Genomic DNA, 24,496 nt, shown 5'->3' with positions numbered 1-24,496 from the left:
CATATTGTTAATGCTAAATAGACGGACTCAATAACGTTTCGTCCCTAAGCGGAAACGACGTACAGAGCTTTGCTGCAAAACTGACGCGTGTTGGTGATCAAGCAAGGCAGATGATCACAGGGAGATGGAGAACTGAAGTGCTCAGCAGTGGTCGAACGACGGATGTCTCTGACTGGAACCAACGTGTCGACAAAGGCGCTCACATTTCGTCAGGGCACGCCCTGACAGAGACAAGACCACTTGTCGAAACGTTGGCCTCCGGCGACCTCCCATGTTCGACCATTGTTGATTCCGCGCTCAGGTCGCATTCTGATAATAGCACACAACTGCCTATATGTTTAGAATTTTTGCTAGATATGCTGCGCAGTGGGCGGCACACGCGGCAACATAATGAACATCTGCGGATAAGTTTTTATAGCACCGCAAGAAAGAAAAAAAAAAGGAAGTGCCATATTTGTTATAACACATGTGTTTCTACGCTCACGAGCACGTGACAGGAAAGGACATATGGTAGCAGTTGTGCACAAGAAGCACCTTATATGTGCCTACTTCATAGAAAAACGCACGTAATGATATACGATAACCTCACTTAGTTTGCTAGGGGAAGCGATGGCCAAGGACACCTTGTTCGTTCAAACTGCAGCGCATCCGGTTAATATGGTCTTGTTTTTTTATAACGGGCTTTGTCGAGGCCTGCGCTGCAGAAATGAGAAAAAGACACAGTTTACAATTTCCAAGCTCACAAGGTGCTTCTAAGGAAAATAATTTTAATGCGAAGCACTTATTGCGAAGTTCAGGCGTTTTGAGCGTGTCTACCTATCTGCCTGGCCTCCTACGTCGTGATGCCATCGTGCTCTTTTCTGCAACTGGATATATATCAGAATAGGCATGGGCGGCATGGCATGCGTAGATACATAGCATGAATGACATGATATGTTTGTCATGGCATGTATGTCATGACATTTTCGGCATGATTGACGTGACGTTGCCGTTTCTTTAACTCCATATATATCTGGATATCAATGACATATGACATGCGTGAATGACCTGACATGAATTACATGACATAAACATCAGCACATGAACGACAAGCGTGTCATGACATGCTCGCACAAATCACACAAATCCTTATACATATCCAGCTAAAAATGACCACGACGCGATAACCTCATGCCATTTATGTCATTCATGAAAATCACATGATGACACGCACGTAATGTAACTCATGTAATGCATGTCATGTCCAGCATGTTATGGATCTCCTGACATAAATCTTGTTAGAAAATGGAACCGACATGAATGACAATAACGTCATCACATGAATGTCTTAAATGGGAAGACTATGACGGATTGAATGACAAGACATGCTTTTTTTAACTGGGTATATTACAAATATGCGTGTCCTGACATGCATGTGTGACAATAATGCCATGTGATGCCATGTATGTTATAAAATGCTTGGCATAAATACCGTGGTCTGTATGCCAAGCCCTGACATTATTCGCGTGAGAATACCCTAACAAGAATTATGCCGACCTAGTGGATCGAATTGTCTGCTAACTTGGGTTGATAACTATATGCTCGTGCTCGCAATGTCATGATGGTTGTTACATGGTAATTTCAGCTTCGTAATCCGACCCTCGCCTCTGATTCTCGCTAGCCATCTGTACTCGAGACAGGTGGCACGCGTAGGAAGATCCCGGCATTTCGGCAACAGAACACTGGGTATGGTGGTTGCATTCTTTCAAACAGCAATTGAAAAGCAAGTTTCCCACGACTGTTGATTTCCGAGTGCCGGATAGCAGCTTGCCGCCTCCTCGTTCCTCGTTATCAAGCTGCTGTTACACCTCAATTTGGCCATGATTATTCCTTAGACGTTTCCCACGATGCCGTCCATTCATCAGCGCACTCCCCGACAACGACAAGGCCCGACATACTCTGTGACGCGGAAGCAAAGGAGCTCACTTCGAGGCGACAACTGCCGCTCTCCGTAGAGACGGTACTTACGGCGAAGGCCCTTCTACCTGAACCTAACCTTCACAAGCCGAACCAATTGATGAAAGGAGCCAACGTCGAAGGCTATCGTGAGGATAGCGTCGACTGGAGTTCCCCAGATTGTGACGTGGTTGCCTCGTATGCAGGGGCGAGGGTGCAACATAGGAGGCGGAGTCCGGCGGAACGGTGCGTCAACATGGGAGAAATATTTCGACTGATTCGACGATTGTGATTGGCAGAGATACAGTCATCATGTTCCCTATAGTCCAGTCTCCCAGGGAAGACGACCGTTTCGAAAGCAGACTCCTTTGGTACAGGAAGGAAGGAGGGCATACGTGTCCTGATGTGAACTGAGACCTTTAATACGCTCCTACGTGGAGCGGGCTTCCGTTTCTATAGTCAGTGTAAGTTATCTAAAATAAACCCTTTTTCCTTCATTCCTACTACCGGATGTACTCATGCCTGTGCCGAGTGCATTCGTGGCATAAACGCTACCCCGGGCCGCAACACTGCTTAACCAAACACATTCCTGGTGGTGTCCGAGTACGACGACGCTGCGACAAATTCCACAATGGCAGCCTCATCCCGGGTCGGTCAAGGCGAGAGGCAGCATACGTTTGAATGACGTGGCTGTAAAAGGACACGGGCTTAAAGTTGGCTACAGTATCACCGTCAAATTGCCCGTTTGTGGTGTCCAAGCGGTACCACGTGCTGCCGTCAGTGAACATTTATTTTCTGAGTTTCTTACCCATCTCGTACCTCCATGTCGCTCGTTTACATCAATACGATAGTTCATAGAAATCATGCAATCGTCGTTACGGTCGTCGTCGTCTTGCTGCTGTCGTCACACGCACGCACTCGCGTTAATTCTAGTTCACTGTACTCGCGTCTCACGAACAAATACTGTATTTACACAGACGCACTTGTCAAGCTGGTAAAATTTTGCGGAACAGCAAACAATGCTGCATAGCCAGCTGCCTGCAATGTGCTTCCTGGGATCAACACAATTTCTTTTTATTGATAGAATGTCTGTTGAATAAAATCAAATGCCTTTCCTCTATAAAGCTCAATAAATAGTGAAGTTAAGTTGCTCTGACTACCAATGCGGTTCTGAGTTAAATAGTAGGCCGTACTGCGCGTACCTATTGGCTATATATTCATTGCTCAGAAAGTCTTAGCACTTCACAGTTTTCTACCAGAAAGACAGAAGGGTACTTTTATTTTTTTTTATGGCAAATGGCTTCTGTGGGCTATTTTCATTTCGTTAAGGCCAATCTTCGCGATAGACAAAAGTAGGTACCGCGCATCACGTGACTCGGCACCGCTCCGAGTGGTCGTCGGCGCAGCATGGGTCGACTGCGGTCGACGTCGACGGCTGAAGAGCGGGCGCCTTTTCACTGCCAGGTTCGGCGTCGTTTGCTGCACTAATCCAACCGAACGGTTGGATAAGTGAAGAAGGAGCTCATTCGTATTTAATCGGACACCGAATAGCGTTGAACTTCGAAATGTGGCCGGGAACTGCCGAGAGCAAGAGGAAAGAGAAGGAAGACTGCGAGTTCCCTTCGGTCACGCGGCTGCTGCAACTTCCATTGTTGGCGCGGCATCAGCCATAGCAATTCTAGGGAACTGTAAAACACCGGCGGAAATTATGCGTGTGGTAGCATATGGTTATATCTATGCTGTGTGACCGTCGTGTTTGTTTGCAACAAAAACAGTCGCTGACGTCTTCCCGATTCCGATCTCCGGCTGAAGCGGCTGAACGTTGGGTTCGGGCCCACTTTCACCTAGCTCCGATCTAGAGCGAGCTCCGTATCTTTGCGTTCCGAGTCAGAGCGGGGTAAGAATCCCTAAACCATACCATAATTCTGACTGGCTGTCACCAGTAAAAATATACATGTTGTGTCCTGGCAGACGGATAGGAAAATTAACGTGTCATAAAAAGGCATACGCGTCTGACAAGTTATAGTGGCATCACAAATGTGATAGTGACGAGGCGATATGAATGAATGAATGAAAATGACTTGCAGAAGGGATGGCTCTATGGCTCGGATAGGAAAATGGGGATTTCTGTGCGGGGTTATGGAGGAAGAATGAACGGCGACCTCTGGCGTGCTTTCCCGCACATTCGTGGGCGATTTCAGAGAGAGTTCACTAACAAACTTAACATACTTGCAATGCAAGGAAAGTCATTTGGTACCTACATGAAAAGAAGTGGCTGCACTACAGCGAAAGCATCTTTGAATAAAAATAAAGCCTATTGGAAAAAAATAAAAAATGCTGTTCGTTCCCCAAGCTATGTACTTACTAAACGGAAATTGCGGCATTCTCTGGTGCTAGAAAGGAAATCATTGTGTCTGATAGGCATGAGTAACTTTGGGAAACCGGTCACAAGCGTACACCAATGCTGCTATCTCATTCTCTCTTTCTCGTTACTGCGTTGCTTACCGACGTTACCTCCCCCTCTCCTCTCTCCCTAGCGTAGGGTAGCCAACCGGATCTTTTTCTCCGGTTAACCTCCCTGCCTTCCCCCTTTCCTCTCTCTCTCTCTCTCTCTCTCTCTCTCTCTCTCTCTCTCTCTCTCGCTCTAGAGTTTGCATGTGCTGGAAAGCCGGCGCACGCTAGGACGCTACGCTCCCCCCCTTCTCTCGCGCACAGCGAGAAACCGATCGTCTCACGTAGCCGACGGAATTCGCCGCCTTTACGACTTAGGTTAGGAGTAGTGTGCGGATGGCGCACATATGAAGGTCACTACACGTACTGCATGAACCGGGAAGCTTTTCACGCGTTTAAACAGTCTTTGTGGATTGCAGACAGCTTTGGACAGCGCACAAATTCCGACGATCGCATTTAAACAACACTAGTGTTGACGTCACGAGGCGCCCGACCAATCACAGGCGGAAACGAGACCCGCGAGCTGGGCGTGTCCGCTGCTGCACTTTTCGTCGAAATAAAATATATTTGCGCTTTCTTTCGCTCAATTTCGATACGATATTCGAATTCGGAGGGTTGAAAACCTATTATGAACAGATGTTCACTCATTTTTTTTTCTGGAAAACCTTTCAGCTTCCCTTTAAAGTTTAGAAGCGGCAGTATGGGGGGGGGGGGGGGGGGGTCCGGTTGTCTGCAACAGTGAGTAAGGTGTACAGAACGGCGACATTCCTTTCAAGCGTTATGTGAGCACTCGGACACACCACATAAAACCCGTCAGGAACAGGCGGCAATTACGTCACAGTAACGTACTTGGTGGCTTGCGGTGGCAAGCGGATGTCATCGAGGGAACATAAGAGCGGTTATTTCTCTTGAGGAATGTCGCAGCTCTGGGATAGTTAAAGTCGATTCACACTGAATGCACAGTCAAAGAGGGCGGACTGAGAGGATAAGACGTCTAATCCTATAATAATATCGTGAGGGCACTGTTCCAAAGCTGCAAACAAAACGGTGGTAAGGTACCCTGTGATGTCGAGGCCAGCAGTGCACATTCCGAGCACGGTGGGCCTTCCTCCATCGGCAACACGGAGGGTTCCTGATGCGGCAGGTGTGAGGCAGGCGGCGACACATTTGGGGACTCATCCCAGATATTTGCGCACCAGTGCCGATAAACGCCGGGATGTATGACGATTAGTCAAGTTTTGTGCGGTCGGCAAAGCGAGTAGAATATCTTTAGATCGAGTCGTAAGTGCAGCATCGCCTCCGGGAGCTGCAGCAGTTAGGTTTCCGGGAAAGAGCATCGCACTTTCATTGGGGACGGCAGGCGACGAGCCTGAGGCCATACCGACGACGGCCGACGAGTTGGTGGCGAACGGGACTGGTGACGGCAGAATGACGGCACGAACTGTTCTATGGAGCATTAGCACCGGCGTTAGGCGGTTTCTGGTCAAATGGAGGCTAGAAACGTCGTAGGCTCAGTCCGGAACGGTAGTAACCATAGGTCGGTCGTGGAAGTGAGGAAACGATACGGTTGCGGCAATGGCGGGCAATGTGACCGCTGCGGTGGCAGGCAAAGCAGATCGGTCGATCATCTGCAGCTCGCCATTTGGCCGAGTTTCGATAGCCTGGAGGGTACCGCTGGCTAGGCGAAGGTTACGGTCCATCAGAGAGTCGTGAAGAAACAGAATGAACTCCTAGATTTAGGAGTTCTTCGCGGACTATTGCTTGAACAAGTGGTACTGCGAGCAAGCTGTTAGGATCACTGGTGCATGGGAAAACGGGTGGCAGGTGACATCGCTTCAATTTCACGCCGAACTATTTGTGTCACGTCTTCTGAAGTCGATTGTCGCTGCATTCTGCTGCCCTCGCAAGAGGAGGTTGCAGCTGGGTTCGGCAAGCGGGCGAACGACGTTGCAATGCGGCGACTCTTTGCCTGCTGAAAGCGTTGGCGCTACTTGATAATATCGCCGACTGTCGCAAAAATCTTACACATTAACAAGTTGAAAGCATCGTTAGCGATATCCTTCAAAACAAAGCCGACGTTGTCCGACTCGCACATTTCACTGACAGCCTTGCGGCATCGAGCGAGTGCGTCCTGAATGTAAGCGACGATATGATTCCATGGACTTTCGCGCGCGAGTCGCTAGGTCTTTCTTAGCGGTGTTCTTCCGTCCGAATGGATGGCCAAACAAGTCCTTCAGCTCACACCTACCGGACGTGCAGTTTTGCGCTACCTCAACTACAGTGAAAGCTACATTGCAGACACAGACCAGAAAGCAAGAATCCCACCTGCAGTCCGGGACTGCATCAGCGTTGCAAGTATACTGCGCAATATGCATCCAAATTATCATAAGGAGCGTCGCCAAAGCAGAATCCGCGCACTCGGCAAGAAATACGGGAGAGACCCTCATACGAGGTACACCGATGCTGCCCGGTATATTAAACGAAACGCCTTTGCCCTAAGCGTCACGGATCACCAAGGCAAAGAACTTGCAGCTGTCACCATCCGAGCAAGAGCCCCTGAGACTGCAGAGGAAACGGCAATTGCTCTAGCAATAACAACTTGCCCTGAAGTAGCAGTAATACTAACAGACTCCCAAGCAGCAGCTCGCAACTATCAAAAAGGCCGCGTATCAGAAACAGCGCTCAAGATACTAAGAAATGACATCGCACGCGCCCCGCTCCCCGACACCTACATCGACTGGGTTCCAGGCCATCAGGGCATGACAAGAAATGAGGCGGCACACGCCGCTGCCCGCGAGCATACCAGCCGGGCTTTCCTGCAATCCCACACTAGGCCGGCCACCAACGTTGATGACATCGCCCTAAAGTACTCGGAGCTTCTGCAACACCACCGACTCAGCAGAAGAACGTACGCTTTGCCACACAAGAATCTAAGCAAGGAGGAAGAAGTCATCCTGCGCCGCCTACAGACCAACACCTACGTGCACGGAATAATCATGCACAGACTGTATCCTACGCAGTACTCGTACATATGCCCCCATTGCGACGTTCCAGACACCCTGCAACACATGGTCCAGGATTGCCCACTGCGTGGCACACCCACAGACCCTACCTCACAAGCTCCACAAGACGACTCCAAAGAAAGCCGCCCCATAGAAGCACAAGAAGAGCGCCCCAAATCACCGCAGATCCATACCATAACCGAAACGTGGGAGGCCAAGCTTTCCTCCGATGACCTGGACGACCAACGCAGTCTCGTCGCCCGGGCCAAAGAGGCAGCCCAAGCCAGAGGGTTCTTGGAATAAGGAATCCTCCCACCTAGGGTGAACCGGGTTCTGACTCGGTTTACCGTTTCGGAAAATAAAAGTTTAGTTCTCTCTCTCTCTGTTTACACGTCTCCCAGTGCGTAAGCTCATCTTCGTGGTTGTCAAACCACACCCTCGCCGTGCCTTGCAAGTAGAACCTTATGTTGCCCAACATTATGGTTGCATCCCATCTGTTGTGGGTGCTCACAGGCTTACACGTGGCAATCCAATCTTCCACGTCAACTTGATCGGTGCCATGGAACGTTCCCGTATCTTTCGGATGCGCCAGAACAACAGTTGGGCTTGTCACCACTGGAGCAGGCCGCGCCTCCTCCGTCATGATGTCGATACCGAGGCACAGAAAGAACAGTTTTTGCAAGTTAATACCGAGGCAACGACTGCTGCGGAGCTCCGTAGTCTTCTGAGGCTACGCATTGGCTTGTGTACCACGGGGCAGAATTAGTGAAGTGTATGCGTATTTACAGGCTAGTTACAAATTGCAACAACGCTGCATTCACAAGATGGCTGCCGCACGATCTCCTTGTCAAATCGTCCTCTTTGTTCAGTCACACCATATATATATATATATATATATATATATATATATATATATATATATATATATATATATATATATATATATATATATATATATATATATATATATATATATATATATATATGTATATGCAACTGACAGTGGTCTGTTCCAGATCACCATCAGCTGCACTTCGCTCCTCGAAGAGGCAGCAAGTGTGTTGTGTGAGCTCCTGAACGGCATTTTTCAGCGTAGTGAACGCGGTTTAAATCCTTGATGCTGGAGCTCAAACAGGTGCGACGTAAAGCTAACGCATTTCTTAGGCACTTACCGCTAAATCGCCATGGCATCTCCTTTCTATTTGTTTTTCTTCTAAGCAATAACAGCATAAATGAACAGCTTCTGGGACCCGACAATGTTGTTCAAAGGTCTCAGAATACAACGGTACTTTTTTAGTGTTTTTTCTTTTTCTACCAAAATACTTCCAACTAAATCTAGTTCCAAGGAAATATATGAAGAAGCTCTGCTTCCCAATAGATAACAATCAGTTGCATAATGTGCGGTAGTGTACGCTTCTGGCTACGTGTGATCTTAGATAAGAAATTGTGGCTTTCGCTGATAGACGAATCGGAATTATTTAATTACTGTAATCGACATATTTGTTCGCTTTGCCGACACTGAATGAAGTTTATCTCAGTGCTCGTCAATTGTATCTACACGAAGTTATCATCTCGGAAAGGGTCACCGGTTCTCCCCCAATTTCCTTAGTATATCAAACAAATCGTGAAAAACAAATGATGTACCTATATGTACCTATATCTAGAAGTCTCCCACTTCACATCCGGAGCCTATCACTGCTCATAAGTTTCGGCTTTTCTTCAGCGATCGAAACGGAATGTCAGGGACAGAATTTTGCAAAAGTCATTTCCTTTTATGTTGCTTGCTTCTTATCACTCATCACGCCGAGTGGCCGAATCCGGTGATAACGATTCAGCGGCGCCGTCCACGCCAAATGGCGAATTTGCCAACTGAGCGGGAAATAGAATCCACCCATCACAAAGTCCGTCCACAGCCTGTTTCAAAGAGGGGGCGTTGGGAGACGTTCCTTGAATAATTAATTTCGATGCAACTCTCTTTATCTCTTTTGCAAATATCTTTATCTCTTTTGCAAGCATAGTCACACTCACGTGCATGTCTATCACGCGCTTCGCGACCAAACGCCACGCGCGCCACTCCAGAGTTGAATAATGAGTTAACCTTCTTTCAGCGATGTCAGGCAGCTTCGTACGTAATATTATTGCGATAGCAATCATATAGGCGATAGAGGCGCATTCCCGTAGACTGCTTCCAAAGTCGTTGTGCCACTCCTGCTATACCGCAGACCCTCTGAGCCCAGACCAAACGTACACTTTCCGATACGCTCAAGCTCACGTCAGCGTCTCTATGCGTGCACAGATGGTGTGGCAGAACACATTTATAGCTTTACAGGACGGTAGTCTGCTCTGAACCACCGCCTGTTGCACTTTGCTCCACTGCAGGTCGTGTGAGATACTGAACAACACTTTGCAATGTGGGGCACACGGCTTAAATCATGGATCCGGGACCTCAAAGAGGTCCCGGATCCATGATTTAAGCCGTGTGCCCCACAACCGTGTGGTTAAGACTTAGAAGAACTTGCATTTAAAGCGTCTCTCCCACACAAATTTAGAATAGCCTGTTGAGTACACATACTTCCAGTTCTATCGACGCAGATTCGGTGTCGATTAACTGGGGCTCTAAGGCCAGAGCAGCGGCCTGGAGTGGAGCCTTCTTGGAAGCTTCACTTGCTTCTCGTCGTTGTGCCCTGTGCCGTCTTGCCTCCGCAACCCGCGACAGAAATACAGCCTAGGATTTGAACAGTTTCGCATTGATAAGTGCATTACAGTAAATATATTGTTCGCCAATATTTACATTTGGGCAATGCTCAGATACATCTCTTCAATGCTATTCAAGCTGCAGCAATGTTAAATGCACCTTTGGTCCTTTTGTACGTCCTCTTACGTCCTTCCGCGATTTTTCCCAAAGCATGTTAGGATACATATTTGCGAATGTCTCTCCTAACGCAAAGTACTTCCATCGACGTAGGGCGGTATTTTTGTCCTGAATTGCATTGTTTTCACTGAAACAAAGTGAGAAGGTAATACTTTCTGCTTTATTAATTCCATGGTAGAATTTTGCCAAGCTCGAAACAGGTTACATGTAACTGCAGCGACGACACGTTTAGTTTTAACCGTAGAAGTATAGATAATACCATTACATATAGAAACGCAAGCCAGTACTTGCCGCCTTCATAGACTTCCTTTTCAAGTAATACTTGAGAAACAAACAGCCATGCCTTAGTGTATTACTTACTCGAGAAAATGAATCAGCTCATGGCGAAGTTGTTTCGATTGTTTGCGGTGTTGTTCTTCCGTAATTTCCATTCCGTTGAGCAGTGGCTGAACGAAAGCAAAAAACTCGGGCAGCTTGTTGTCTACGGACCAGTGAAGGCTTGCCAGAGTTTTCTGCAAGGAATCAGAATCACAGTCTGTCTCACTTGGTTGAAAAAAAAAACTTTTATTTGACAGCATGTCTCATCTTCATTAGGAACAATTTTCTTTGTACAAGAAATACGGCACCGCTGCGACTCAAGGCGTCAAGCGACATGTGTTTAAACCTCGGAAGTCCAACTACACATATCGCAGTTTCTTGAGCATGCAAAAACAACAAATCGAAACATTATTTTATTGCTTTAAACACTGGCAAAAATGCTACGTTAGGTAGAAGCAGATGAAATCTTACACTCAATGTGTTCCTTTCTCCAAGCTTCTGCCTCTGTAGAACACCGTATAACCGCACATGGACATCACGCAATAACCACACAAAATATCATGAGGCCCAATGAAATAACAGATAACGTACGACACTCGACATACCAAAGTTGACAGCAAAACATATCAATTTTTATACATGGTTGTATTGTTTTGCATAGCGGTAATTCTTTTACAGTGACTGGAGATATTTATACAAACTGTGCGCGGCGAACTTCTGTTATTGTAGTGAATCTATGAGGGAAGCAGTGTAGATACATTGAGGAATGAAATAATATTCATTATCCCTTTCGTACGCGAACACAGGCCACGGAAGCACCAAGCTCGCAGGAGTAGTTACAGTTTCGTGACAAGTCTCCTTCCCCAAAAATGCGTTAACTTCTTTCACATACGCTATGTTGCTCTGTACCTTGCACAATAAAAATATATGAGCTTCAAAGGAAACTATGCCGGATATTCTACAAAAGCAAGGGTTCCGATGGGGTGTACCACTGAGAACTACGTCATTCACTCTGAGCGACACGTTCCGGGCGCTCACAGACCCAACAGAGAAGGCAACCTTGCCGACATCATAATGAGGCAGTCCAGCTTCACAAAGTTTCTCATCGAGGACATAGGGAGCACCACGAACTAAGCTTAATTTATTAGTAGCATCCCCTGTCCTTGGAGTACCATCGTCGTTCCAAAGAGCATGTGATGTATTTGCCTGAAGGAAGTCGCTGACAGATAACGGCAACTTCTTGAAATTAAAAAAAAATTTTTGACTTAGGGAGAGCATTCTTGGCTTCGAATCGCATAGTCCAGTGTTGGCGGCCCGGGCCGTGGGTTTTAATTTGTTCGACAATGTGCAGAAGCATGTGTAGCTTGGGGAACATTGCTTCTTCTCCATAGCATTTTAAGAATATTTCGTGGTGGTCAGCAATCAGTTCCTCTAAGTTATTCCAAACTCCTTGGACAGCTTACTTCGAGCTGCAGCGCATGTACTTTCTTTTAGCTGCTCCACCTGTGCAATTGTCTCGCGTTCGGTCCTGAGAATGCATTGTCCATGCCGACTCGGCTGTGCATAGTCGGCCGTTTGCACCAGACATGCGCGGCAGGAATGAAACACTGCATGGCCAAACGATTCTTTAAAACCAGCTAATGAATGGACAGCCAGAGCGTCGCCTGTCAAGGTCATGAGAGCACCAAAAAAATTTTCTGTGCCCCGGTTTGTGCGAAAGTTCATCCCTTCAGTGTTTAGTGCCTTTAGCACTGTTGTGAAATTATGAAAAAACTCCAGACGTGCTGTGTGTTGTTTCAAATGGGAAGTGTAGCCAACTCCCAGCAAAAATATGTTGCTTAGCTTGGAGCGTTCATGAGGTGGGAGATTTAGAAGCGATACGTAGAACGTACTAAGTATTCCTCGGCTTCCTCTCTTCATACCAATATGATTCGCTAATTCAATGTCGTCGTAGTAGAGGCTAAGCAGGATAATATTTTGCTTCTGAAAAATTGGTTGGGAACGAAATCTACTACCATCACAAAAGTCTTGGAGTAAAGAATTATGCTTGCTTTGACGAAGGTTTCTCACGTGGGTGACAATCTCCGGGTGCTTCAAAAGATTGGCTAGGAGATCAAGTTTTATAATGTATGCTTTTTTTGTTCCTTCGAGCTGCACTTCAGTTGGAGGCACGTATATGCCAGCGTTCTCGTAGCAACACTTCCGAAGCCTGTCTGTTTTAATATTAGCTGTGTCTATGGGAAATTCAGCTACGGCAAACATATTGCTTACTTCTTGAACGACGTCGTCAATGCATGTTTTCAGACACTTATGTCGACCTTCTAGTCGCCGGCACAGGCCCAACATCACACTGGATACGATGCCATAGTTGTTCGGCTGCTGCTCTAGTGACATACGGACGACATCACGATCAATTATTTCACCATCTGAATGAACTGCTTTCCAAGGCTTATTACTTTCCGAATGTTTAATCTTACATCTTCTGTGATGCTCCTGATAATGTTTCAGAAAGAAATAATTACTTCCACACATGCTGCACACAAATGAAGTCACAGTGCCATTATGTACAGTTCTCGTATGTTGTGCAAACAAACTGAACGTGGTACAAAAAAATCCACACTTCGAGCAGACATGCTGCCCTACTAAACCAGCTGAAATATTTCTCATTCTATCTGCGCCGACGTTCGAAGTTTCAGCTTGGTCGACAACTCCCTCGCTGGCAGAAGGCGTGTTACTCGGCTGTGGATCTGCGTTGTTGAAAAAAACAAACAGATCTTTAGGAGCTGCGGTCTCGTCAAATCGGTATCGTCACTGCTAGGTACTGTACTACCTTCGGCACTAATTCCGTTCTGAACATAAATAAACATGCTTTTTAGATAGAATATTATGTTTAGATAAGACATGATATTGAGGATGTTTTAGATCAAGCATATCTGCTGGGCCGTTTGAAGCCATTTCTTTCATTTAAGATACGTCTGAATACATGTAGTGAGATCGATTCGGTCTGCCAGAGCACCTGTTTCGAGAGAACATCTTGATGGGCTGGTAGGTAGCTGTTCATTGCACCTATTAAATGGTACCATAAAAATAGACACAACATGAGAAAAGACAAACGGACAGGGCATCATATTTTCAAGGAGGTATGCCCAAGGTGGCTGAAGGCTTCATTGTACTTCTGCCAATACGCCTAGATCTGTACGGAAAATTTTGTGCTGTTCTTGCTGTTGGCGATGCGAGCAAAAAAAAAAAGAACTTTGAAAAAGGAAGTCAATTAATCGACTGTAATTTGATACAATTTTCATGGGTAATTGAGCGTCTGTGATAAAATGAGCTAGCATTTGAATACCGAATTAGTCCATCGATGTAGCTATACAAATTTCAAGTAAAACTCACCAAATGTTACGCTTATAAAATGAATTGAGCTCCAATGTGCCGTTTGGCAGTGTCTACAAACAATTATCAGCACAAAATGGTTGTTGCATCGGATAATTACGTAAGTATGACTGACTTGCATAGCTTGAGTTCAAGGGGTGGCTAACTCTAGAAATTTCAAAAGAAGCTGCTAGATTGGCGACACCTACCTTTAGATCGGCGAGCTGCTTCAAGCCCATCCGTGAGAGGGACTGCATCACTTGCGGTTGGAGACGGAGTCCGCACGTTTGAAATATCGCATACCGGATGATCCTCCTCCCCATCTGCAGAGCAAGAAGAAATCAGACTGATTTATTACTTTCTGAGATGTTAAGCTCCGTGAAGTACCGTAGCATGTAAAACTAATTCCAATGCCTTTTGATTTGAATGCAGCATTGAAAGCAGTTTCACTATGGCCACGTGTCATAACTTTCTCTGGGCTAAGACTAACTTTACGGGAAATATACGGACAGAGGTGTCGCATTTACTCAATTGCAACAAGCGTTTTCTTTTTTCTTTTTTTGTTCTTGAAAATTTTTGTTGCTTGTCTGCAATCCCCTACGTTAAATACGAATAACAGAAAAATTCAGATTTCGCGGGACCACAAGAATTCTCCGAATTATGGTGGTGGGAACAGGGTTCGCTCTCCAATAGTTATGATTATACTGTGCGGGAAAGTGTGGGGCGGCATACGCTAAAACTGCGCGTGAATGTCGATCTCAAGAACAGCGCGACACACCCAATGGCGGCCCTTGATGTACAATCACCTGCGTCCGAAGCGAGCGATTAACAGCATAGCGCGGGCTTCCGATTATCTTACGCCTGATAAAGCTGTTTGCTGACGGCAGCAACGAGATTCCGTTGAAGTGGAAATTGCACGTTGTTACTTGCTGTCGCTCTCGTTTTCTGCAGGGCGTACTCTCATCGCGGAAGCAAAAGAAACAATAAAACGGCCGAAAGCTCTTGTCATACTTTGCCAGGATGCGCGCCGCTTTTTACTCACATACACTCCAAGAAGAACAGGAGGAAATGGGGTATTGAGGTTACTCCTTTAGGGCAACAACTGATCTGCCACAACCTTTCCTCCCTTCAGGGGGTAAGTGCGAGGGGATGAACTGCTACTCCCCATGGCGTTACTCCTCCGAGGACTAGCAGTTGCTCTTTTCCGATGCTCCTCAAAGGAGTAACGGTCATTATTTCCGATGCTCCGCAAAGGTGGAATTAAGGAAATTAGGCATTCATACGCTAATAAAAAAGATTACTGAGCTGAAAAAAAAGAAAGAAAAGGGACCCGAAAGCAGGATTCGAACTCACGTCCTCGCGCTTTCATGTTAGCTACTCTAACCACTGCACCACGGCAGATTTTTTTTTTCTTTCATGGTATTTATTATAGTTGCATTCAACTAGACGTTCACCAGTTCTGCATAGTCAGAGAATGGAGGGCACAATGAAAGTCACACAGGAGAGGCAGCGTTCATACTGTGAGTAGAAACGTTCGTGTCACTTTAGAAGGGCGGCAAGGATAAGCACCTCACCAAAATAGGGTACCAGTCCGGTTGCACACCGAGTCCATCATAAACCTGCTTTAGGTGTAGTGTCATTTGGATGAAATTTGCCCTTGTAGGTACAACCGTTTCGGCGTTGCGGTCCATCATTCGCGTTTTCCACAAACTGTGCATTCCCACTACAAAAAACATATCGAAAGGTGCACTATTATCAGAGGTTGGCAGCAGGTATCGCGTTAATCTCAAAGTCTTTCTTTAAAGTCCGTTGGAGGACATCCCAAAATAGGATGGCGTCGGTGCAGCTTGTGGCGACGAGCGACCACGTAGACCGTCAAAGTATCGGGCTCTCGCAGGAGAGGAAGAACCAACACTCCGTCGCTTAGCGTAGCATTCTTTTTAATTGATCTTCGGAACGCTAGCCCGCGCCGGAACGCGCCAGCCGCTCGAGCCTCGTGTAGACGCGAGCGTCTGCGTCAACTCTCGTGCGACGCCGATGCTGCTGCCGCTACAGAGGGCTCCCCCCCTAGAGAGGAGGAAAGTTCGACGAACGATGGAAAGTCCACGTGACGCGGCGTGTCTTCGCGTTGGTCTTGGGTGTCACGTGCGCAGGCGGCGACGAAGGATGCAGCAGGGTCGCGTCCCATACAGGTGGAGCTGATGGCGCGGGTGCTTCGATGTAGGCGGGTTTGAGACGTTCCAGGGCAATTGTGTCTGATCGGCCGTTGACATTCACAACAAACGTCGTCGGACGACGCTCTAGAACACAATATGGCCCGGAGTAGTGTGGTTGTAGAGGCTTCCGCACGGCACAGTTACGCACGAAAACGTGGGTAGCAGAGCTGAGTGCGGGAGAAACGTACGGGGACCTTGCTTCTTGTGAACGTGTAGGAACGGGGCGCATCTGGCTGAAGAAAGCTTGCAGTTCGGCTACGTAGTCGGCAGGTGATGGCATAGGCGTTTGGGGGGTGGCGACAAAGAAATCGCACGGAAGGCGTAGGTGGGTGCCGTAGACTAGCTCAGCACAGGAGTAACCTAGGTCGCTCTTGAGTGCGGCTCTGATGCCAAGTAAGACGAGAGGCAAATGCAGGACCCACTTCTCCGGCGATTCATGTGCCATAAGGGAGGCCTTGAGATGCCGGTGAAAACGTTCAACTAGTCCGTTGGACTGCGGGTGGTAAGCAGTTGTGCGAAAACGTGTCGTTCCGAGTAGTTTGAGTAGCTCGTTGAAGAGCGCTGAATCAAACTGTCGACCGCGATCTGTGATAATTGTGGATGGGCAGCCGAACCTTGCTATCCACGTAGACACGAACGCTGCTGCAACAGTGGGCGCTGAGATATCAGATATAGGTGTAGCTTCTGGCCACCGTGTGTAACGGTCGATGCATGTCAGTATGTAGCAGTATCCTTTCGAAGGTGGAAGAGGGCCGACGAGGTCCAGGTGTACGGTGTCAAAACGAGCATCCGGTGGAAGAAAAGACTTGGCAGGCGGAATGGGGTGACGCTGGATCTTCGAACGTTGACACGACAAACAGCAGCGAACCCAATCGCGAACTTGCGCGTTTAGCCGAGGCCAAACGAAACGACTGGAAAGAAGCTTCTGTCGCGCGTATGCCAGGGTGCGACAGGTTGTGCACGGTTTCGAATAGACGTCTGCGAAGGGATGCCGGAATGTATGGTCTAGGTGTGTCGTTAGAAGTGTCGCAGACGATGGACGTACCATCTGGGGTCACAACGACGTCTTCCAATTGCAGGGACGTTGGCGTATTCCGGAGTGTACAAAGTTCAGTGTCGTCACGCTGTTGACTGGCGAGTAAGTCGGCCTCGATGATGAAAGGTTCCGATATCAACGTGGAAACGACATTGACACGACTCAGAACGTCAGCTGGAATGTTGTCGGTGCCCTTGATGTGGCGGAACGTTGTTGTAAACTCGGAGATGTAGGAAAGCTGTCGAATCTCGCGGGGCGAGTAACAGGACGCCGAACGATTCGTTGCGTGCACAAGGGGCTTGTGGTCAGTCAAGACAGTGAATGCACGACCTTCGAGGAAATGGCGAAAATGCTTGATAGCCAGGTAAACAGCGAGTAATTCACGGCCGAAAACGCTGTAGCGGGACTGCGCAGGCTTCAGTTTCTTGGAGAAAAAAAGCGAGTGGATGCCACTCATTGTCGATGAATTGCTGCAGAACGGCACCAACGGCGGTATTTGAAGCGTAGGTCATGATGGCAGTGGGTGCGTCTGGCTTTGGGTGTCTAAGCAGCGTGGCGTCGGCGAGGGCAGACTTGACTCTTGTAAAAGCGTCGGTGGCCTCTTCAGTCCACTGAAGCACTTGTTTGCGTTTGTTTACCAGGAGAGCGTCTAGCGGAGCCATAAGTCGTGCGCACTCGGGAATGAATCGGCGGTAGAAATTGACGAATCCGAGAAATTGGCGAAGCTTGGTGAGTGTGGTCGGTCGGGGAAAGTTTTCGATGACGCGAATCTTGGACGGCAGAGGTCGAATGCCGTTAGCGTCGACGATATGACCGAGGAACTCGAGTTCGGTTTGACCGAATTCACTCTTGGCGACGTTGATGACAATTCCTTTACTGGCAAGGCGTGAAAACAACAACCGCAAGTGGTGAAGATGTTCTTCGGCCGAAGAGCTTGCCACGAGGAGGTCGTCAATGTATGCAAAAACGAAAGGCAGACCTCGGGTGACGGAATCGATGAAACGCTGAAAGGATTGGCCCGCGTTCCGTAAACCGAAAGGCATGCGGAGAAATTCGAAAAGACCGAAGGGCGTGGTGATGGCGGTCTTGGGAATGTCTTCTTCAGCGACCGGTAGTTGATGGTAGGCGCGAACGAGATCGATCTTAGAAAAGATCGTCGCACCGTGCAACGCTACCGTGAAGTCCTGAATGTTCGGTAGAGGGTAGCGATCAGGAACTGTGACGTTGTTTAGTGCCCGGTAATCGCCGCAGGGGCGCCAGTCGCCCGTCTTCTTAGGCACCATGTGAAGTGGTGATGCCCAGTTACTGGAAGAAGGGCGGATGATGCCAAGTTGCAGCATGTGTTCGAACTCCGTGCGGGCGATCTTGAGTTTCTCCGGGGACAAACGCCGGGGTCGGAAGTAGACCGGTGGGCCGGAGGTGACAATGTGATGGCACACGTCATGTTGCACCGGTTGCGTCCAGTCCGGTAGGCGCGTCAAAGTGGGAAACTCGCGTAGGAGTGCGGCGAAAGGTTCGTCCAACATGGCAGAAATAGGCGCTATGGGCGATGTGCCTGATGATGGGACGCCGGGAACGGATAGCTGGGTCACGGAGTCGATGAGACGGCGTCGTTGGATGTCGACAAGGAGTCCGTAGTTATGCAAGAAGTCTGCTCCAATGACTGCATGACGGACGTCTGCAACCAGGAAAATCCAGTGGAACGCTCGTCGAAGGCCAAGGTTTAGCATGACGGAGCGTGACGAGAAAACTGGAATCCTGGTGCCGTTGACGGCTTGCAAAAACGACACAGGAGTCGCTTTTCGGTCGGAGCGCTGGGCGGGGAGAATGCTGACGTCAGCACCTGTATCGACGAAGAATCGTTGTCCCGTAACTCTGTCCGTCACGTAGAAAAGGCGACTTGTGTGCTGGGCCGGACCACTCGTCGCCGTTAGAGGTCGGCCGGCCTGTTCCCCTGCCAAGCGCAGGGACGCCGACAGTGACGAGCGTCGTTTCCAAAACGGCGGTGGTAGTAGCAAACGCCAGGCGTTGTAGTTGAGGCTTCATTGCGAGTGCCCGTGCGTCTTGATCTGCTGGAACTACGGCTGCGTGGGCGACGAGACGTGCGGCGATGCTCCGCTCCACTGATGATGCGTTCCAGGCGCTCACACAAGGAGTCGAGCGGAGAGTGCACTGCGGAAGAGCAGGGAAGAGTTTGCAGAGCGGTTGTATTGTCACCCGGAGACGGTGACGTGGCTGCGATGGTTGGGGTGGCTACTTCCATGACTTTGTCGGCCAAAGCGGCAAGTCCGGTAAGGTCCATGGTAGAGGCTGTCGCCAGGACCTTCTGCACGTTAGCCGGGAGTCGTTGCAAAAACAGTTCGCGCAACAGCGTGTCGTCGATGGATCTCGCGTTGTTTCCGAGCAGCTGGCTCATTCGGCGAAGAAGTTGACTAGGGCGTCGGTCGCCGAGTTCTTCAGCGGACAGAAGCTGCTGGATGCGAGAACGCTGTGAAGCTGCTGTGCGCTGTAGCAGTGCTGCCTTGAGATCGTCATAGGCGGCGGCAGACAATGGGGAGTTCAACAAATCTGCTACCTCGTCAATGGCGGCGGGCGAGAGTGCTGCGACGGCGTAATGGAACTTCGAGGATTGAGAGCGGATACCAGCGACTTGAAATTGCGCTTCGGCCTGAAGAAACCACGCCGAAGGATGCTGGTCCCAGTACTGTGGGAGGCGAACAGCGATGGCGGAACAGGAGGGCTCACCACGTTCCTCGGAAGGGTTCTGGCCTTGAGCTCTCGTAGCGTTGGTCTGGTCCATGGTCGTCTCTACCACAGGAGCGTATGGCAATATCACGTCCGGGTCACCAAAACTGTGGCGACGAGCGACCACGTAGACCGTCAAAGTATCGGGCTCTCGCAGGAGAGGAAGAACCAACACTCCGTCGCTTAGCGTAGCATTCTTTTTAATTGATCTTCGGAACGCTAGCCCGCGCCGGAACGCGCCAGCCGCTCGAGCCTCGTGTAGACGCGAGCGTCTGCGTCAACTCTCGTGCGACGCCGATGCTGCTGCCGCTACAAGCTAATAAAACAATGTTCAATTGTCTCTGGTACATCACAAAGGCGACAGTTAACAGAAGAGACAAAGATACCCTTTTTTTGTAGCCATGCCACGGCAGATTGCTTAACGGGGGTAGGAAATTGAGACAGGTTAACCATCGGAACGCAGGTGCGGCAATGTAAAAGCGACTCGGCATTTTGTGTATGTTGTGCGGGGAGAGTAACGTTGAGTGTACTTGCAACCATAAGCGAGTGCGAAAAGAAATATGCCCGAGTATTCTTAGGGTGCTTTAAACTGAGGCACTACACGATGTAAACGTGTAGCGAGCTCGAACGGGGCATCTAAGACGACAGAGACGGACAATTGCTCTGTCGCTTTTAGTGTGTCCCGTTTGAGCTACACATCGCTTCAGTTAAGTTCGTAATCTCCTTGGAACGGAAGGAACTTAGGTACTATTGACCAGCAGAATCTGGCAGTCTATCAATGACTTGCGCGTTTAATGTCTATCGCTGAATTATGGGGTTCGCACGAAGGGCTTGGCTCTTCATATTCCAACTTTAAATTTCACGCAATTTTCTCACGAAGAGGCAAAGTGCTGCTTTGCATGTAGTTCAATGGACAGTGCACGAACTTCGACCTATTCCCGATTTATAGACAATACAGTTTTTGCCGCATCACTGCACGACACGGACGAAAACAGCGGAGCGCATGGGGAGTAACTGTTGCCGTTCGTCCTCCCGTTGCTCTCTTTCCGACTAGGGACTAAACACTTACTCTCCAAAATTTGCACACGGCACGCACATCCATGCAGTTACTCCCTTGAGGGACGAAAGCGCCCTTTTTGGGACGAACTGCGCAGTTACTCCCGTTTTCCCCGGAATTCTTCTTAGAGTGTATTCGCCACCATCGTGTCCATTGAGGCTGTCCAGCGAAAAGCCGCGCGGTTTATCTGTAACCGATTTCGGCGCACCGACTCGCCTACTCAGATGCTTTACGAAATCGGCCTTCACACACTAAGCAGTCGTGCGATGCTGTACCGACTCAAATTTTTGTATCTCATCCTGCATAATAAGGTACATGTGGATTCTAACACCTATATTTCCTATAACACATCCAGAGAAACCCGTCACAAGCATCACCTAACACTCCAAGAATATTCTTGCACTAACAATACATTCAGCTTCTCGTTCTTCCCGCGAGCAGTTCGCGATTGGAATGCTTTAGCCCAGACATTGGTCGATCAGCCTACTGTTGACAAATTTGTTGAAATAGTTGGCGCAACAGTATTGTCAATCACTATCTAAATGATATGTTATCATTGTCTTTATCATTGTATTGTCAAATGTTTTTGGAAATGTGTGATGTGAAATGATGTATGATGCTATCAATTGTATAACCATATGCTTATCCTTCTTTTGTCTCTTGCAAAATATCATATGACATTGAAACAAGCTCTTTGTGCGTTATGTTTTTGCCATATTATTGCTCTTAACATAGGTCCATGAAACTCTACTCTTGCCAAGTGCCCTTTTGTATTCTTATGTATATGCCTGTACTACTATGTCTACAGACCCTTCTAACCCACTCCTGTAAAAATCCCTGATGGGATTGACAGTATCACAAAATAAATAAATAAATAAATATTCGCGGTGCACCACGGTTGAGTGCCGCACAATCGTTGTCACGCTAAATTCGAGTGAATATGTGCAAGTACATCAAATGATTACCAATATTTGCGGCCCGGAACTCTTGCAACGATTCTTCAGTTTGCGTACTGCACGTTGGCAAGGGCTGCTGGCTTGGGACTGCACAAGAATACGTTGCAATATCAACACTGATAAGTAATCCAGAAGTGGGAAAACCAGAGAACGAAATAGGACAGAACAGGAAGCAAGGTCAATTCAAATAGGTCGTGAAGCTTCGGGCGAAAAGCGGTTCAGTACAGATTGTCACCGACATCAGCATGGGGGGTTATGGGAGAAGCGATTGAAGCGCGACTATGTTTGGAGGGAACAAACACTGGGAAAGAAAAACGCGCTTTTTAATTCAAACGGGACACAGTTAGATTCATTCAACGAAAATAAAATTCCTAGTCAATTTTATATATTAGTGACGAGTTAAGAAACTACAAGTTTAATTTTATTATTAATAATAAATGCATTTCTTTTCAGCGCCCATTGCTACAGGGGGCGTTGACGCTACTATCACTCGCAATGCAGAGCACGTCTTGAAATGGGCAGAAAGGCGCACTCGTAAAGTTCACTTGTTGAAATACGCCCTCCTCACAGTTTGTGCTTTCTTGCTTGTCGAAGTTTGTCTGAATGTGGTGACGCGGGTAGCTTCATCGCTTCTTAATCTGTTCAGTCAAAAGTAGCGAGTTACGACCGCCAGATAATTGTGTGGTTGTTCTCGTGCGACTGCGCTGGCCGACGGGCTTGGCATCCGACAATACGATCAGCACTCTACACCTAAAGCTTTCGTCGGCCTCCAAAGAGAGTATGTTCTGTGCAGAGATGCGATTTCGACAACCGCACGACTGGCCTTTTCCTGCATCGCTTTCCACGCTGAAAGCTCGGAACGCCGATCAAGTCGAATGGCGGGGCATTTGAATATATAGCTCCAAAGGAAGGACAACAAAACAAATTTCGCGCCTTCGAAAACAAAATGACGTCACTTCTGCTTTTGACGGACATGGCGTCACATTATTTTTTTCCTCCGCCGGAAGTGTTCCCACCACATACAGATGGCGCTAAGCCCCATGAACTGCCGATGGACCGCCATGTTTTGAACGTATGGGCTCCTATGGAAGCTTCGCTACCAGGTACATTTACCTTGCAGGAGGTATGAATAAGTCTAAGAAAAGCTTTCTTCTTGTGCGAAAGCATCAAATGTCCCAATGAGCGAAAACACCTAGAATCTGTAGCAGCAAAACCGCACGCAAGTTCCAATTGACAGCGATGCTACGTGACGAGCGCACCTCGGTGGAGCAAAGCGGGCGAAACATCCTTGGTGGCCCACGCTGCTTCATCGGTCACTCGTCGTCGGAGGTCGTTGGTGGCATGCGGCGTTGGCACCGTAAGCTGCTGCTGCTGCTTGCTGGGTCCGGCAGCACACGCCGCTATGGTATGTGCTGCCTGCACGTACCCGCAAAAATAACTTATTCGAATTTAATCGCAAAAGTCCCTAAAATACCGCGCAGCAAAACTCGAAAACACTACTCGCAACGCGAAACCCGAAGGACGACTCAGCGGCGTTCAATTGAACATTATTGCTTTCGCATTCACAACTCATAAGAAGTGCTCAGTTGTCCTCGGATTTATTTTGCGTTCCCACTCTCACATGGCGCGATTTTAGCAGAGCGACGCACTAAAGCCCAGATAGAAAAGGTAGCAGCATTCGTGTTTGTCCTTTTGCTGAACCTTGATACTTTTTGCACTTTCGTACGTCGCCCTGCTAAAACCACGCCATGACCGTATACCTACCAGTCCAGTCTTCCATGTAACAGACATGCAAGTCACTTCATTTGGGACTGCTGCGTACCAACCACATATTCAATGTTGTCATTGGCCTCAGTCGCTAGTAATGGACTGCGTCGTTGTTAAAGCTAACGGCCCTCGTCATGTGACAGCAGTGGTATACCATGGGCTTTGAAATACGTTAGGGCGGATACGCGTTAGCGACTAAATGAATGGCTTTTTTTTTTCTTTTCAGAATTCGTAGCATCTCTGACAGAGCAGAAAACTAACGTTATAACGCTTAAGAACACATTTAGAGTATACATTTCTATTATTCGAAACCACACGTACCGCTATCTCGTTTTTAACTCAAAGCGCCTGCCTAGCTCGGGTCACATAAGCCTAGAAGCCGTATATAACAAAAGGGAGACAAATTCAATAAAGGCACTTACCCATACGAGCATGGTGAACCGGGCTATGCCCTCAGTATGCACACCAGGATGCTTGGTACGGCGCTGCCGGCTGGTGAGAACCATCAGTAGACCGGAAATAACCGTCGCACTCACAGCTGTCTTCAAAGTTGCAGCGTCCCCGCAAGACGCCTTTTACCTTGCAAGACGAAAACATATTCCTCTAGAAAAGCGGGGCCCCCCTTTAACAAAAGAGGCACCTGCAGTACGTTGAATGTGAGACCGAAACCTTAGCAACAGCGTTGCAGCCACTTCGAGCCGCGTGCACTCGGTCGCATTCGATGGTTTGCCCTTCAACGTGTGGCACGTCAAACTAAACGCTATCGCTT

General features: G+C 48.2%; 2 protein-coding genes across 4 annotated transcripts in view; one reads left to right on the top strand and one right to left on the bottom strand.

Moving 5' to 3' along the window:
• Positions 1-24,496, top strand: part of LOC135918576 (chitin synthase chs-2-like) — a 182,373-nt gene that overhangs the window by 55,450 nt on the left and 102,427 nt on the right. The gene's annotated exons all lie outside the window — the stretch shown is intronic.
• On the bottom strand, positions 638-24,496 carry LOC139054589 (uncharacterized). Of its 3 annotated transcripts, none has more exons than XM_070531811.1 (5): positions 24,150-24,493; positions 21,970-22,047; positions 14,160-14,273; positions 10,621-10,772; positions 638-698 (listed from the first exon to the last, which is right to left on the bottom strand). In XM_070531811.1, the coding sequence occupies exons 1-5, from the start codon at positions 24,231-24,233 to the stop codon at positions 653-655; spliced, it is 474 nt and encodes a 157-aa protein (XP_070387912.1). In that variant the 5' UTR covers positions 24,234-24,493; the 3' UTR covers positions 638-652. The 3 variants fall into 3 exon arrangements, with proteins under 3 accessions (XP_070387912.1, XP_070387911.1, XP_070387913.1); XM_070531810.1 differs by lacking the exons at positions 638-698; positions 10,621-10,772 and adding exons at positions 10,807-13,325; positions 23,220-23,376 and having other exon boundaries at positions 24,150-24,496; XM_070531812.1 differs by lacking the exons at positions 638-698; positions 10,621-10,772 and adding an exon at positions 12,904-13,325 and having other exon boundaries at positions 24,150-24,488.

The sequence above is a fragment of the Dermacentor albipictus genome, chromosome 1, assembly GCF_038994185.2.
Source record: "Dermacentor albipictus isolate Rhodes 1998 colony chromosome 1, USDA_Dalb.pri_finalv2, whole genome shotgun sequence".
NCBI classification, from domain to species: domain Eukaryota; kingdom Metazoa; phylum Arthropoda; class Arachnida; order Ixodida; family Ixodidae; genus Dermacentor; species Dermacentor albipictus.
This window is presented reverse-complemented; position numbering and strand designations above follow the sequence as displayed.

Excerpts from the sequence above, each read along its gene's own strand:
- LOC139054589 (XM_070531810.1), bottom strand. The coding sequence starts at position 24,233 with ATGGTTCTCACCAGCCGGCAGCGCCGTACCAAGCATCCTGGTGTGCAT. Across the intron at positions 23,377-24,149 it reads GGTTCACCATGCTCGTATGG|GCAGCACATACCATAGCGGC; the intron begins GTAAGTGCCTTT and ends GGGTACGTGCAG. Across the intron at positions 13,326-14,159 it reads AGCAGCTCGCCGATCTAAAG|ATCCACAGCCGAGTAACACG; the intron begins GTAGGTGTCGCC and ends TCAACAACGCAG.